We start from the raw sequence: 16933 nt of genomic DNA on the forward strand, positions 1-16933 counted from the left end.
GGGGAGGCTGGGGAAGGGGGACCCGGAAAGGGGGGGGAGGGCGTGGGGTTGGGGGGAGGCTTGAGCCGGTGCCGAGGGAAGGGGGGAGCTCGGAAGGGAGGGTTGTGCTTTATTTATTTATTTATTTTTGGTAATTACGGCTTTTTTTTTTTTTTTTTTTTCCTCCTCTTCCACGGGTGCCTGGCTGTGGCCGGGAGAGCCGCAGGGGCGAGGACTGCGGAAATGCCGGGGGGCGGCGGGGCCGGGGCTGCCGGCGGGCGGGTTGGGGGGGGTGTGCCCGTTCCTTGGGGGGATCCCGCTGGTCTGTGCCCCCCCCCCCCGGGGGGGGTTGTTCCACCGTTGTGGCCGTTCCCGGGGGCGCGAGGCGCGGCACCTCCTCCCCGTGCCCAGACGGCGGGGGGGTGGGAGGGAGGGAGGGAGGGAGGGCGGCCTGTCATCAATCACCCGCAAAACGCCAGTGGGAAAAGGCAAAAGCAGATAAAACAAAGGGGGGATTCCGCTTCCAGCCCCATAAGGCGCGGCGCTGTCCCAGATGACCCATCCTGCGGCATCTTTCGAGCTTCCTGCGAAAAGCGAGCGATGGGAGCAATCGTGTGCTGGTGTGAGAGTTGCCTTTAGGGCAGATAAAATGGGATCAAGCAGTCTCCTCGTCTCTCGGAGACGCTGGGCGAGAACGAAACCCTTCCCCGTGCTTAACGTGCGAGGGATGATTCAACTGGTGGCCTTGAAAGCTTCAGGTCGGCTTGTGTAATTGTGTCAATTAAAAATCAACCGAGTTCGTTTTACCAATGAGTACGAAGAGAAGAAAGGAATGAATCTTGGCTGGGCACGCAGGACTGATTGGCCCTTCCTATGGTTAGTCTAGTGGGTGGCTTCCAGTAATGCACTTAAGAACGTTTATGCTTGCAGCCATGAGTGGTTGCAGTGATGAGGTATAGGTCTGTGTCCTTTGTGTGCAGGAAAAAGCCCTCTGTAATTGTTACAATAGAATTCCTTCTGCTGTTGCATTCATTATGCCCTTCTGTACAGAAGTTTGCCCCGGATAGCTGCCAGTGTTGACCAGGCAGTAAGTTAGAATGCACTTCCAGACTGTCATCTCCCCCATGTCCCTTGTTTCAGTATTCTTACTTCTGAAAGCTGTACAGTAGAACGCTTCTTTTTCTTTATGGGTTTACAAAAAAAAAGCTCCTAGGGAAGTGTATAGAGGGCATACAAAGTACTTACACTTGGCATCAGTGCGTTGATATTTTTTGAACCTCTAGGAAAAGATCTTGAATGAGTCAGCGGTCTGGGATGAGAGCTGTGATGGATTACACTCCCTGGTACAGTGAGGCATTATACATGCTTTGAGATAGATCTTTCAGATCAGAAATCACTTGATTCTTTCTAGAAGATAAGCGTTGCTTTATTGCCATGATTTATTTTGGCTTGTTTCTTCAGGATTTGGAAAGCTTAGGTTATGAATATTTAATATAAATATTGTCTGGCCAGTACACGTTTATTGCTGAAAGGAGACAAATCAATAAAATTTTCAGCAGAGATTATACCTACAGCAGTATTTGAGGTAATGCCTCCTTTCCTATCTTAATGATTGAAGCCCTTAAAAACTAAATTGTTACTGCACTTCAGCAGATACAGGCCTCTCTTGAAAAAATTAGAGGTGGAGGTTGTAATCCATGCGAAAGGTGGTTCTGCACTGACGAGGATGTTTTATATAGAAGGAATCATATAAAGTAATGAGAAGTGAAGGGCACTGAATCAAAATGTCTCTTTAGAGCACCGAATGCTCCTGAGCAAAGCTGGATGTGTTTGCAGGTTGGGCACATTTACATGGCTTTTGTGTAAAAGCTCCCTCTGGTTTCTGTTAAAAGGAAAAAAAAACCTTTATGCAGTGCTAGTGCAAATGTCACCATAAAGGAGCTTGCTTGCTTTTTCCTTCTGGTTGAATTTAGGGGTATAATGACGTTGGGTATATTTTATTTCAGCCATCAGCAGACAAAACAGAGCTTATCATTTTAAAGGGGCCACAAAGATTTTGTGGGATTCATCCAATCTAATTTTGTAAACGTATATCTGACCTAATAATTTGTGGTATTCTTGATAGTCAGTTGGAAGAAATAGCTGGTTTGTTCTAGAGCTCTGCCCAGGGTTGAGGCAAAGCCTGCTTTAGAAATATGTATTGCTTCCCATTGACTGTAAAATGAATTTATGTGGCCATCTCTGATGCAAATGTCTCCATTTGGGTCAGATAAATCTTGCCCTCTGTCTGAAAAGAATTCCAGTCTGATTTTCAAAGTGTTCCCAACTGAGTCACTGTTCTGTTCGGTTTTATATTGAGAAATTGAGTAACAATAGCTAGAATTCAGTTGACTTCACTTACGGTTTTGTCTGGGTGTAGCTGTAATGCTAAGATTACCAACACATAAAAGGTATCTGACTGAATTTTATTTAAGGAAAATTATGTTGGTATGAAACCAGAGGTATGGCTGTAAAGCCAGATGCCAGTGCTTCATTTTAACTTCATGTTAAAGTTTTTTTTCAACCTAATACCGTGTTGTGGTACTGTTTAACTTATCAGCACCAGAACTGCTTAGCACATGGTTAATCATTTCAGGAATGAATTATCTGGAAGCAGAATACAAATTGATTGGGGGGGGGGGGGGGGCTGAGAACCACGAACAGTGTGGGCAGTCAGATGAGAAAACAGCTGTCTTTGTGGAGTGCTCACAGACAAATAAACGATAAGTCTGCTTGAGACAGGGAAGGCTTATTCAAGATGAAATTTATCTCTCACAAGAGTGCTTTAATATTTTGTGGTTATTTGAACAGCTGTTAGGTCACTTCCAGTTTCTCAATGAGTTTGGCAGCCAAGCTGTAATTGTGGCTTCACCATCTATGTTTTCTGTGGAATTGACCTTATGCTTACTTGAGCATACTGTGAGTACATTTGGTAAGTTTTGGTTAGCATTGTTTGCATCTAGAATTATCTTCTGAAAAGTATGCTTGCCATGAGGACGGCCTGATCCTGAAGGAGTGTCTCCTCTGAGGAGTTCTCTCCTGGTCGGATCCTACATATGAGTTTGACTTTGGTGCAAATTTTGGCTATGGGTGAGACCCTGGTGACACGCTGAGTGGCTGGGCGAGACAGGAAGGCAGCTCCTGATGTTATGGAGGGCGTTGACGATCTTCCTCTGCAGGTCACTTGGGTGTGCGCTGCGGTATCACAGGAGTATGGCCGAGTGGGCAGGCTTGGTAAGGAGGGGACTGGGTCGGGACGTCTGGGTGATGCACTCACTGTATGTGCTCTGTTCCTCGGGAAGTCCTGAGGGAGTACACTGTCTTGTTTCAAGCCGTTACATAAATTTCAGCAGCTGAAGGGCAGAAGTGGTGGTATTTTTTCTATCCTCTGCTGGAGGATCTGGTTTAGAACCGTTATTTGCAGTTTTACCCTGAAGAAAGATTGCATTTCGGGCAATAAACTCTTATGAACATGAATAAAATATTTAATACAATATTAATATAAATATGTGGATAAATGACATTCAATCCTTTCTTGAATTGAAAGGCACAGGTCCGTGTTAGGAAGCCTGCTTGTCTGGGTATTTCTGCGACAGAAGCAGCAGTGGGAAATGCAGTCCAAATAAAACCATCCGGCCAAGGGTGAGAGGGGATAATGTTGGCAGGAGCTGAAATCTCCTCGTCCATGATACACAGTAGCTGAGAAGACAAACCCAGCCCAGCAGCTTTCTTGCATACTACTATTTCAAAACCAGAGGTTAAATTGCAGCCAGAACCTTGTAGAATCCAGAAGAATGTTGTATTTAAAAACAGTTTGTGAAATCTCTTAAAAATCCCCAAGCAAGCTCTTGCATCTGTGTGTGCAATGCTTCTCTCCATCTGAAACATTCATCTGCTTGAACGTTTCCCCAGTAACTCACTGGTGTTGCAAACCAAAAACTGGATGGGTGGGGTTATTGAGAATAGTCTTCACCTCGGGTCACTGGCTGAAAGCCAAGCGGAGATAATGTCAAAAATCTGACAGTGTATGGAAACTCCTGAAGTTATGCACTGCTTAGGAATGGGCGGGCATAATTGGTGTTTGCTGCTTTAAGGGCAGCCTCTTGGCAAATGCCTCTGGTTGGAGATGGCAAAGAGGGGGGTGGAAGAGCCTGTCTTCTGGGAGATGACCGAATATTTACAAACAGAAAATAGTCAGATGTCTTCAATACAAGGCCTTTGTCTCTCACAGAATAATCTGAGAAGTGGACTAATTAGCACTAATTTTCAAAGTTAGGCAAGAAAATGACTGTGCCCTTTTTGAGTAGGAAGAGCCGTTGGCCTGCCCCAGTGTCCTCACATGACCTTTCGGTTGTCCTCTTGAGCAAACTTAGAGGGACTTCTCTCTGAAACTTCTGGTTGGGCACTAGCCACGTCCAGGTTTGCATTTTAGATGAACAAACGTAGCGGCTTTGCAACGAGGAGTGTAGGTCCTGCAGCGTCTCTTTCTGCCGAATTTCTGTTTTGTTAACATTTATTGGCATGTGTATTTATTGCTAAATTACCATGGCAAGATGCCAGGCTTCTCATTGTGCTCCAGTTTTGCAGAAACCATCAGGATTTTAAAAACAAAACATTCCCACTCCTTAAAAAAAAGGCAAGGGGAAGGATCATAATGGCTGCATCTGGTCTTGATCATTTAATCTGGTCTTGATCATTTAATTTATATGAGAAATTTCTGTATAGATGCCTGTGGTGTCTATAAATGTTAAGTACCCTTGGACTTAGATGTTGTAAAATGTCGAAGCAATTTTTTTTTATTTCAGTGGCAAGTCCGATAAATGCAATGTGACGTTTTTTGTGTGCGAAGAGAAAGATCTAATTGCTGTATCTAATACATTTTGCATTGCTTGATTTATTTTTCATTGCTCAACCCCTTGATCAGGAGAGCTGGGATTTCCTGAAATAGCACATTGGCAGGATGAGCTAATGGCTGCGCGAGCAGCCAGCTCGCTGTGGCAGAACCAGAACCTTCATCAGGCTGAGCAGCCGAGTAATTGGATCTCGTGAGGCAGCCGCTCATGTGCCGCAGGACCTGCCACGAGCTGCTTCTGGAGCCAGAGACACTGGCTGTGAAGTGTCAGCATGGACCCGTTACAGAGTTTTCTGTCTTGGAGCATGCTCCTCTGAGATGAACATGATTTCCAAAAGTATACATTTGATTACCGAAGCCTAACACACCATGCCTAATTAAGAAGCGTAGCTGGAGTGATGGATGTCTGTGACCAAAGTGGGAAGAGGAATAGAATATCTGGACCGTTTTAATTTCTGTCTCGTGTCTGTGGATGCTCTGCATGAGGAGATAATACAGTGAGGAATACTGCTAACCCACTGCTCTGTGGTAGTGCTGTCCTCGGGGGCAACGAGCTGCTTCAAATCGATTTTGTGTGTCAGTAATGTGGTGGGGAGATCAAAATTAGGAATGTGGCTGCAGCAACTAAATGCTGAGTAAGGGAGATGAGTCTGAAGTAGGACAGTGGTTTTGCTTCAGAAGGAGCCAAATGCCCTTAAGATGTACGCTGCTGACGTGGGGATAGTGCCTGATGGGTTCGCTTAGAAGAAATCTCAGGCATGGTTCAGGACCGAATGCATACGTTGAATGGTGACACTGCAAACTGAAACCCGAGCTTTAGGTTCCATTTCAGGGCAGGAAAACTGCTGCTCTGATTTCAGCCCACTGAGTCACCTACCTCCTTGTTCTGCCAATGTTTCCTTCAGCTAAGCGAGAGAAGCTGGGAACTGAGATGTGAGACTGCTGGTTTGAAAATCAAGCCAAAAAGAAAAATCCTTCGGGGAAACAATCAGCACCTTTGTAGTTGATAAGAGGTTATTAAAATGGAGAAAATAATTGTTTGCCTTGTTACCTTTTCAAATTGAACTGCTGCTTCCCTTGTACATAATTTCTCGGTAATTACAGGTCAGGATGAAGTAATTAGATGACAGAACTTTGGAAAAAAAATAATTTCTCGTCTTTTTGTCATGAATTAAAGGAAGTGAGAAGTAGACATCACTCCCAGGAAGTAAATATTTGGCTTGGTAATGCATCAGTGTGACAGATCATATTTCAGTTGTCAAACGTGAATTCTGAATTGCCCCTTCAGCTTTTCACCTCCCTTCGTTGCGTGCGAAAGCAACTTAAATGTGTAATTCTGTTTCCCTGAATCATAGCTCAGATTTGGAAAGAAGGCTTGGGCGAGTGCCATCCGTCACCCGAATGCAAGATTTCATGAACAGAGATACTTCACATGATGATCCTAGCAGACAGCACTCCAGATGAGAAAGAGTATCTGTGCGTTTCATTAAGTGCAGGTGTATGTGGCCAAATCCCTGTGCCTTGCGCAGTCATGGTGACCGTAGCAGTCTTATCCTTCTTTGTCCTGGCATTGAACCTGGCCTTTTGAACGAGGATGAGAAGGAGGGACACGGTATGGTCTTGCTTAACTGCTGGCATCCAGTCATCTTGAATTGGGAACGTCACTTAGGAGTGCCGCTTCATTTCAGTGGTAGCACTGTGGACTTGGGTTGCTGCTGCCCTATATTCAGTAGGCCTGGTTTTCACTTTCAGCCCCTCTGCCTGGGGTTTCCTGTAGCTGTCTTTGTGCTTTCGGAGCTACCCCTAGCTTGTAGGAAACACTGAGGAGCGGGGGTAAGGTGAAGTTAAAATGAAACCGAAGGTAGGTTGCCGTGATGTAGGTCTGACTGTATTCAATATGTTCCTTTTATCATCTCATACATAACACTGCTGCCTGAAACACAATGCCCGGCTTGAACTTCAGCACCAGTAAGATGGATGCAAGTGTTATTTAAAACACCTAATGAATTCTAATGCGTATAGTTCAAGTTCTCACTTTAGTTTTACAGTCTTAGAGAAGCTCACTTAAGTTTAGGTTTTCTCTAATTAGTACACTTTCAGATTCTATATTTCTACATATAAAGAAATCTGTTAATTAAAGTGCATGTCATTGTTGGAAAAAGACAGTTTGGGCCTCCATTTTTAAGGAGCAAACCTGTCCTGTCTTTGACACCAGTTAAATGAATGCTTTAATTTAGTTGTCAATGCAGATAGAATGGGTACAGCTAACTGGAAGTGAAGGAAGTGAATGTGAAAAGGCAGGAAGGTTTTCTGGAATCCAAAGTAGGTTGGAGAATGAGATCTGCTAATTTTTAAACTTTAACTGGGCCAGAGTTTTAAAGGGCTTGACACTCAGACGTCTGCTTTGTAGATAACTGTTCAGAAGTTACTTGCTTCTCACTGCCTTAGGATTTCATGGCTGCTTTCATGTGCTGATGCTCTAAAAAAACTGTTCTAAAGAAAATGTTTATTCATCAGACATTTGTCTGGATTTTTCTAAGCAAAACTGTAAATGCTGGAAGTGGCTCGATGCATTTCAACAACTACTTTTACTCTGCTAGGTTCAGTTAAAATAAATACATTTTAAGGTCAATATCATGCCTTAAAATTAATTCAAGTAGTGCTGTGTAAATGCACTCTGGCAAATCCAGAATGCTTCATTCACTTTTATAAGCATAAATGCAGATTAAGAATGTGAATAAATGTGTGTTGCCAGCGTTACCTCTGAATTTGGATATACTCTAGGTATTCTATGCTTTTCTAAAAATAATGCATTAACCGATTAGTTGCATCCATTAATAGTTAATTGAAATGTTTTTACAAACAAATGTAATACAGATCAAATCTGGGCCGGTTTTAATCTAGTGTTTGTTTAGTGACTTCAATTTGTTGATAAGATTTTCATTTAAAATCAGTTGTAAATGTTTGCAAGTTTGCAGTTCGCAGTGAAGTCCTTTAGCTTGAAGTAATGGATTTTATGCTGCTGTATGTTAGTAAAGAATATGCTGATGTGGTCCTGGATGCTGCAAAGAATGTGCCTGTGTAATTTGCAGTATTAGTAATCCAGATTGAACGGCTTGATGGTGTGTTAAAGGAGCCTCTTGGTTTCCATGTCACAAATGGTGGAAGTGGGGAGGCCTGAGTCATTTTGTTGCTTGCCTGCACTCGCAGTGCTGTGTAGTCCTGCTCTACATGCTGACCAGCAGGGCTTTAAATCCCTCCTTTAGGCCGAATATAGGAGTGCTGGTAACCCAGAGAGCTTAACTGCATGCTCGAGTGTGCAGCCAGGACTTCAACTTCCAGCCTTTTTTTCTTGGTGGCTGTTTGCAGTGCACAGTGCATTGTCATTTCTACTTAGTTCCCTTCTTCCTCCCATATTTGTTTAGTTTTAGCCCTTTCCCTGAAGTTACAGCTGTGCAAGCCATCAAAGCAGCCTTTTACTAAAGGGGGGAGAGCTGTCCCACTGTGCCTGTCAGTAGCTTTTCTTAAGGCTTTTGATTGTCAGAACAAGATTAGAAGAAAGCGAGTTTTTTTTTTTAAAAAAAAAAAAGCCAAATAAGAAGTAGGTGAAATTAGCCTAATATTGAGATTTCTGTGCCCACAATTCAGTATAACTTTGTGTCCCCATGGTGCACAGGCCTTCATTTCCTGTCCCAGTTGAAACTGTTTTCCCAAAGTCAGTACATGATTTTTTTTTTTTTTCCGTTTGTATATATTGATTTCAATCCTTCTTTTCTGCTTGTCATTTTAATGTTTTCCCTGAATTGTTTTCTCTTTAATTTGCAGAGGTTGTTAGGGCTGGAAGAAACCTAGCTGATGATTGTTGCTTTAACTCCTGTGACCTTGCTATTGCTAAACAGACTCTGGTCAACGGACTTTTCTTAACAAATTTGGAGGTTAATCTGGTTTGAAAATATATCTGCATAAATATAATATTAAGAAGAGTTAGATTTTCATCTAAGTTGTTACACCCCAAATTTGGCTTACATTTTTACAGTTCATAGGGAATTTGGAAAGCCTGCCCGAGACCACGTAGTCATAGTGAAGGCTGCACGTGGTGTGTTGCATTTGTCTGTTGATGTGAATACAGCGTGTCCTTGTCGTGTGGTCCTGCTTTAGGACAGACGTTATCTTAGGAGCTACTTGCTTCCTGCTCGCAATTGAGCGGTATCTATTTAGCTAGAACAGCGCAAGATTATGAGGAAAAATACTGTTTTGTGGCCATAATGCTTTCGAGTTAAACATTGCAGTGCTGCCTCTGAATGTCTGATGCAGTGGGTATGCATGTGAGAAATCCTACATGGGATTCTGCTTCATTTTGGTAGCCTTTGTCTTGGTTTAACCTGGTTTACGTATTTCTATACCACAGTGGAGGTGTATATATTATTATATGTCCTACAAGAAGTATAAATCCTCCAGCCAGCCTTGAGTGCATTTCTTCCCCCCCTTTCTCACTTTCCTTCATTTCCTGATCATGTTTCTTCATTATGTCTTCTGTAGCTGCTGATTATTTTAGCAAAAGTTGCTGTTCTCCCTGTAGGAGACTGAAAATTGTTCAAGCACTGTAGGCATGGGACTGGAAAGGTAGAAATTGCAGGGCTCTTCACCAGTGAACAAAATCCAAACAAGCTTCTTTGCTGAGAAGGCGCTGATATTTCTATTGACTAGAAATGGTTTGCTCTCTAATAAACTGGAAGCTCCTGGATTGATTTATGGAATTGGAGACCCACCACAATCGTTAAACCTCTGAACTAGGAATTGGCAAATGTTCGTTTCTGCTTGTGCTAGCATAGGCTTCAGCCACTGACTGAAAAAGCTGTCTGATGCAGTTAACCTGCTTCAGCTGGTTGCTTACTAGGAAGTGTGCAAATATGGAACCCGAAGAACTTTCTGTTCTCAAACACTGAAATTTCAACAGTATTGGTAAAACGAACAGAGGCAGGAAGGAACCGAGTGGAATCCTTCGTTGCTCTGACACGACAATGCTGATCTGTGTGTATGTGAGCTTTGGAAGGCTGTCTGCCAGAAGACTAGAAGCTCAGTCTCATGGAAGCAGATTGCTTAGGGAAATGCTTTTTCAAAATGTATTTGAGCGTTTAGAAGTAAGAACCGTCATAAGGAAGAAGGCTTGGGAGGTCTCTTTCTGTTAAGGTCCCCTGGAGGGTGACGGGGGGAGGCATTTTTTAAATATTTGATGTAGCCAAGGGATACCATTCAGGGCACTGATGTTCCTAAGATCTTTTTGTCACGTGGAATTTGAGAGAGAAAGCGCACAGGACTGATAGTTTTATGGCAAGGAGGTTTTTTCCTTGTCATTTCTTATCTCAACAGAAATGAGGTTATTGAAAGCACCTGCTGTATTTTTCACGGTGCAATCAAATGCTGACCTACAAATTGCCATACTTCATTTAAAAGAGGCTATTGATCCATCCACAGGGTTTATTCAAATAGATCTGGAGCTATGAAAAATGTTGAATACATTCATGTTTTGCCTGTCGGTTTCCAGTTCTTGGAGGTTTTAAGCAGTAGTTGCTTTAGAAATACTTTGTCTAAATGGTTTCCCTCTCTCCTTTGCTGCCTGTGTGCCAGTAACTCTACGGAGAGGAGTGGTACTTGTTGGAGATGTGTTATTCTGGAGTCTCCTGTTCCCCTTAGCTCTGTGAATGATAACCATGGTGTGTGGAGGAGAAAGGTGATTGCAGATGAAACATTTGGAGGGAAGATGATGAATGTCAGTGGAAGTTCTACAGCTTATTTTTTACCACGTGTGTCATACAGTTGATGGTTCCTAAATTTTAAAGTTCTGCTGTTAATTTTTGTTAGCAGTACTCTGGCACAGATGTTTGACCTTAACTAATAACATACTTTGCTAGTGTTTTCCTTGTGAAAACAGTCTGGAGTTACCTTCCTTTTGGTTAAGTTCCTTCATTTGGCTTGCGTCTTAGGTAAAATGTTGTCGTTTTTGCAGGACATGTTTTTAAGAGTCTAGCTCTTACAATCTGTTAGTCATCTACAGTATTTGGCGTTTGAGTGGAAATAAGTGAAATCCTGAGATGTAATTATTTTAGCCATTTAATTCTTCTGTTGTTTTTCTTCTAGAACAAATTCTGTACAACATAAAACAGGAGTACAAACGCATGCAGAAGAGGAGACACTTAGAAAATAGCTTCCAGCAGACAGATCCTTGTTGTTCTACTGATGCACAGCCACATGCATTTCTCCTTACTGGACCAGCTTTGCCAGGTACCCAGAAAATTCTGTGTAATTTTCACTGTTTTTATATTCTGAGCCAATAATTTTCCCTAGTTGTCTCGTGTTTTATGGCACCTTCTCATCACTTACTGTTTCTTTTTTGGGCAATGCTAGCATTGATCTGGAAGATTGTACCTTCTCATTTTAGCAGTCAGTGGGATGCAAAGTCAGTGGGACGCAAAGCTTTTAAGGTTTTCGAGAGACCATCCTGCTTACCCTGCAGCTGATCTTATAATAGGCTTCAGTGGAGCAGCTGTCTTTGCAAAAATATGATACAATTTTGATACAAAGTAGTAGCTTGAATGTAAGTGGCAACAGCCATTTGTGTAACATGGTAGAACACCACTCCTGGTGCTTTGATACCCATGGGTATCATGAATCACAGATGTCTTCCTTTTGAGGGTTCAGTTAAATTTTGCTTTAATTAGAAGTGTTCAAATGACACAAACTTTTCTCCAAATGTTTTGCGAAGTTTCTTTAACATAAAAGATGTAAAGAAAACTGAACTACTTACAAGTGGTAAATTGGTATACCCAAATATTTTCTTAGGTACTTCATCTGCAGCATCATCACCATTGAAAAAAGAACAGCCTCTGTTTACTCTCAGACAAGTTGGAATGATCTGTGAACGTTTGCTGAAAGAGCGTGAAGAGAAAATCCGTGAAGAGTATGAAGAAATTTTGACCACAAAACTTGCAGGTATTTTATAGTTCAAAATACTGTTCTAGGATGAGTTCAAAAGTGTATTTTTTTTCTCATTTTTGTGGTATGCTATGTTTTTTTCTGACCTAATCTGATGAAGGAATGAGATTTTTATATGGGACAGAAAAAAAAGTGTAGTCTCTTTGATAGGATTTTATCTTCTGTGCTGCCTTGAATAGAAGCTGTGACTCCTGGGTATTACTAATCAATGGAAACAGAGGTTTTATTTCAGATAGAATTTTCTCTTGCTATCATGTTTGATCATTTCCTCTTCATGTGTTTTTTTTGTTTGTTTGTTTTTTGTTTTGTTGTTTTTTTGCCAGAAAGACTTTCTATTTTACTGGCTTAAGAGCTCTTTGTGAAGGACTTTTTTTTTTTTTTTTTTTTTTCCTGCTTGGGAACTGACTTCCTTTTTCTGGAATTTGGCAAGAAGACAGTACCTAAGATTGCCCTTTCTCTTCCCAGTTACTTGCATTACACTGCTTGCCAGTGGAGTAGTTTGGTTGCTGCTTGAGCATCAGTAGTTGAGATGCATTTCTGATCCTGTGTGTTGAATTCTTGTATTTCCTACCATTCAGCTGATATTTTTGGTGCCTGATGCCACCTTACCTTTTGGTAAGGATCATGTTAATGTCAGCATTGAAAGAAGGACCTTTCTTTAGTTGTCGTTGTCCTCCACTTCTAAGCATTTTGGTAGTGTCTGAGCACCTGAATTCTGGTGCGTTCAGAGGTAGGTGCCTTCACAATATGATTTGGTGTCTAATCTAATACTTAGTGGTTAGTGTGATTATAGTGAGTATCTTCTGAGTACGCTCTTCTGCAGCAAACCTGCTTTTAAATACCCACCCACTGCCATTCTGCATCCCACCTGAAAACACATCAGGATTAAAGTTTTCAAATCTATTCAGGTATGGGAGTAAAACCTTCTGCAGGTATGCCCACACAGAAGGTCACCAGGGTTGTGTCAGGGGTGTGGGTTGCCCATGACAGTATTGTCTCTGCACCCGAGCCCGTGTTCATGTTCTGTGCTTGCTGGTCTGCCAGTGCTGTATAAAAACTGGCATAGTTCTATGTCCCTCTTAAATCTACATTTCTTAATACATAACTAGCCTTAAATACTTAAATTTCTTTGGGACTAATGTTACGTTTCTACATTTTTCTTTTTAACCTGCTTCAGACTGGTGAACTAGGATTCTGTAGAGTTTTCTACTTCTAATTTATGTGTTAGGAATTGGGTCATTTCTTGTGTTCTCTTAAACACGTTTCAGTTAACAATGATCATCATAACCAGTTGAAGAGCAGATACATTTGTAGATTTGCCCCAGATCCTTTCTGACGCTTTCTGTAGTTCTTTACAGCAGGAACCCTTCTGTCAAGTTCTTTGCATGTGCTCTTTGTGTCAGTTTCAAAGTCATTTAGGAAGGAGGTGTGGCTTCTGCTGGGGCATGGGGCAGTTTACAGTGAGATGAGATGTGTTCTTAGGGTCATTGCTGAAAGAGATCAAGTTACTGCATCATATATATGAAGCTGTTAGTAAATTTTGAGTATTATATAGGAATTTAGAGAGACTGCCAAAAGAATTTAGACTAATTCCTTCCTTAAGCAGCCAGTAATGTTTTTCTGCTGACAGAGTGATTATATACTTCTCTAAACTTTGTGCAGTAAGGTGATACTCATTCTTACAGACAAGTGAAATCAATGGAAATGTAACTGGAAATTCTGTAAGAGATCTTAATTGAATAGCTTCTTTCAAGTGACTTAATTGAATGCTTGGATCTCAGGTACTTTCCTTGTATTCTGTCTGAATCACAATTTTCTTGTAAGTAGTTAGCCAGACACTGCCTTTTTTCCCTCTCAGCCATGTTCTTTGTGAGCAGAGTTGCCTTCCGTACAGAGTTAGCGTTTGAATGGAAAACTCAGATCACTGTAATGCCCTGATTTCCCCCTCTGTCTCTGGTACTCGAAACTTCTGTGTTAGCATAAAGTTGGGATCGCAAAATCCTTTGCAGATATGAAAACCAGAGGAGGGAGTGCAAGGGGCTACATGAAACTTTAGCCTGAAAGCAGTTCTAGAATCTACTTGTGAAAAATAGTTCTTTATTACTGTGGTTTGTTATAGCTAGAGTATAGCAATTACATCGGTATTCATGTTATATAGCCATCTTTTGACTTAAATTGTTAGAATGTATGGTACGGGATTCCAGCTGCGCAAGTATCTTTACAATTGTTCACTTCAGTTTTCAAACAATTCAGTTTAGATCACTCTTGCCTTTAGATTGCTTAACTTCCTCAAGCTGAATGCCACAAGAAAGGGGATTTTTAGTAACCGTGGATTCTTTAAATTGCCAAAGCCATACTGCTAACAGAGATGATGCTATGAAGTGGCTGTGTATGTTGACTTAAACCATTAAGGAAGAAAGGTTGTGAGATGGTTTCTGGCCTTTAATACATAACTTTTAGGAAAAGTTCTAGTTGCTGTTGTTTTTGGAAATGGTTTCTGGGCAACAAATCCTTCAATCTGCTCTTTGTGTTATTTTGTTGTTTGGCTAAGATCCTCACATGGCTGCTGCAAAGCCATCAGTCAGAACTGTGCTGAAGCAGAGGTTCTGCTTGTGGGCAGAGGGGGACTGGCTGCCATGACACTGGGCCCGTTCAGGCAAGGATGAATGTACTTAGATCACTGAGTCAGGTCCGTACGTGGGGCTGCTGCTGCTGCTGCACTACTTGCTGATTACTGATACGCTGTTTACTTCAAAGGTGAAGCTCATCCCTGCAAGAGGATGGGGACTTTAATGGGGCAAACCTGTGGGACTAGGAACCACTACCAATGTAACTGCATTTTTGGTTGAAGATTGCCTTCTTTGACCTTGCCCTTTTCTCAGAACACCCCACATTGCTGCACATGTATTTTTCCACAAGGGAGGAAGGGGAATGGAGAGGAGCGGCATCTGGTAGATATTACTCTCCTTGTTCAATTTCCTAATTCTGAAAGGTGATATCCTGCTGATGAGTGCAGTATTTAAAGCTGAATAAAGTATTGCGAGTGTATGTATGTGTGTATAGAAATAATCTGTCTGGGAAATAACAATGCTTAGTCCAAAGCTAAACGAATGTTTGATATCTAAATTCCATTTCAGATTACGCAGTAGCTGTTTTCATCAAGTCCACAGTCAGTTGTGTGTCTCCTAGCGTGGCTACTTCTGTGGCTGGGATAAGCCAAGTGCTAGTCACTTAGCATCTCATCTTTTTAGTTTGCCTTTCGCTTTTCATTTTTGGCTAGTCACCAAAAAGAATTTCTAACTGTGTAGCAAGTCCCTTTCCTGTACTACTTTGTTTCCATACCGTTAAATGAATTTGGTTCTACATCTGGTAGTGGCAGGAGCAGAGAGAAGTTACATTTCCAACCCTAGCACTGACTGTAATGCTGTTTGCTTAACTGCTCTGCCCCAGTTAGCCTCTGAAAGGGGCATACTCAGTTACTTGAAAATAACAGATTCTGACACTTAGCATGTCCTGGGTATATGGAGGTCTTTGTGTATGTGCAACATAGTTATCGTTGATAATATTACTGTGTTTCTAAGGGAAATTCTTTTAACTAAGGGGACATGCTGCATTGTTGTTCATGGAGGATGGAAAAGAAATGGCAGCTATGAACTGTGCAGTCACTTAAAACTGCTGTTAGTGGATGTGTGTTTAATTGATATGATTTGTACAGTATAAAAAGTAGCCTTGAATATTTTTCAGCCTGAGTTAAACTTAATAGACTCACACTTCTAATGCTTCATGCTTGCAGAACAATACGACGCATTTGTGAAGTTCACGCATGATCAAATCATGCGACGATATGGAGAACAGCCTGCCAGTTGTGAGTATCTATTTCTTCCGGTTCCTACAGCAGCATTGGATTACCAAACGTTCAATAGTTTAAATGGCCTTTGTTCGTTATTAAACTTCGACAAGGCCCCAAGGCAAAAATACTTCACGTTGGTAGTATGGAGAGCCAAGGTTGAAAGGAAGATGTGTGGTCAAATGCAGCTTTGCTTTTAAGACATGCAGAACTGTCACCCATTATGTGCTGGTTTTTGATTCTGAAAAAGGTTTTGGTATTGCTATAACAGGTTTGTGATAGCTCTGCCTTTTGTTACCTTCATCGTTAACTCTCGTTTTTTTCTTTTTTGCAGACGTTTCATGAATCATATTTTCTGCATATGTGGGCTGCCCTATACACCCCATTTTATTGTTGCAAGCTGTCCCAGTAATGACTTGCAGCAATGCCATATTTTTTCCCCCTGTGAACACAGGTTATTTCAAGCTTTTGTCAGTGGCAACCACTCTTATGCAGCAACTGGTTTTGGAGTGCTCCCTGATGTCAGTACCACCTGGATGTGGACCTTTGCTACCTGTAATAATACCAGTGGCCTCATTTGCTGTATCATTACAATTTGGCTTCTTATGTTAATAAGTTTGAAAAAGTAAAGGATTAAAGCTGGTGTTCTTGAAGTTGCCCTTCACTGGTTGTGTAAATAAAAATGTAGAATGACACTTCTGACTGAAGTTAGTGTGGTTTTCATAACTGTGCACTACAACAGAGCTGTAATCACAGTTAAATTAGAATGTAATCCCAGGACAATTTTAAGCAAATAGCCCACAGTACTGCCTGTGAAATAGTGAAGGAGGGCATTTCTGTATTCCATGACTTTTTTGGGGGTTAAGAATGGGTTTATATGATTTCTCATTTTTGTAGTTTTTATTTATTCTATCAGTCTTTAACAAATGTTTATTGCTGCAATTTTTCAGTGTATCATTGTTTTACTGCCCTTGTAGTACTGGAATTTAGTTGGAAGAATAAAACATTTACTTCTAATCTGTTTGTTTTTAATATGCAGGTGGAACTTTTGCTGTGTATGAATAAACTTAAATCTGAGTGTTTAAATGATAACTGTATTTACTAGCAGTAGTGGGTGGGTCAGAATTTTAGGCAAGGAAGTGGATAGAAACCTCACATAATTCTTCAGAGGCCAAGAAATGCTGCTTAAATGGGATGTATTGTTTTAGTTAGGGAAGCATGTT

At 41.4% G+C, this 16933-nt stretch overlaps 1 protein-coding gene and 1 long non-coding RNA gene across 2 annotated transcripts in view; both read left to right on the forward strand.

Moving 5' to 3' along the window:
• Nucleotides 1-16796, forward strand: part of AKIRIN2 (akirin 2) — a 22280-nt gene extending 5484 nt beyond the window's left edge. The window contains exons 3-6 of the mRNA XM_035320102.1: nucleotides 11009-11152; nucleotides 11711-11860; nucleotides 15657-15728; nucleotides 16045-16796. Coding sequence (XP_035175993.1) covers nucleotides 11009-11152; nucleotides 11711-11860; nucleotides 15657-15728; nucleotides 16045-16055 — 377 coding nt within the window. The 3' untranslated portion in view covers nucleotides 16056-16796. The remainder of the gene's footprint in view (nucleotides 1-11008; nucleotides 11153-11710; nucleotides 11861-15656; nucleotides 15729-16044) is intronic.
• LOC118163479 lies at nucleotides 402-4645 on the forward strand. Its single transcript, XR_004749073.1, has 2 exons — nucleotides 402-3108; nucleotides 3443-4645. It is a non-coding gene; the product is annotated as an uncharacterized LOC118163479 (long non-coding RNA).
• Nucleotides 16797-16933: the final 137 nt, after the last annotated feature.

The sequence above is a fragment of the Oxyura jamaicensis genome, chromosome 3, assembly GCF_011077185.1.
Source record: "Oxyura jamaicensis isolate SHBP4307 breed ruddy duck chromosome 3, BPBGC_Ojam_1.0, whole genome shotgun sequence".
NCBI lineage: Eukaryota > Metazoa > Chordata > Aves > Anseriformes > Anatidae > Oxyura > Oxyura jamaicensis.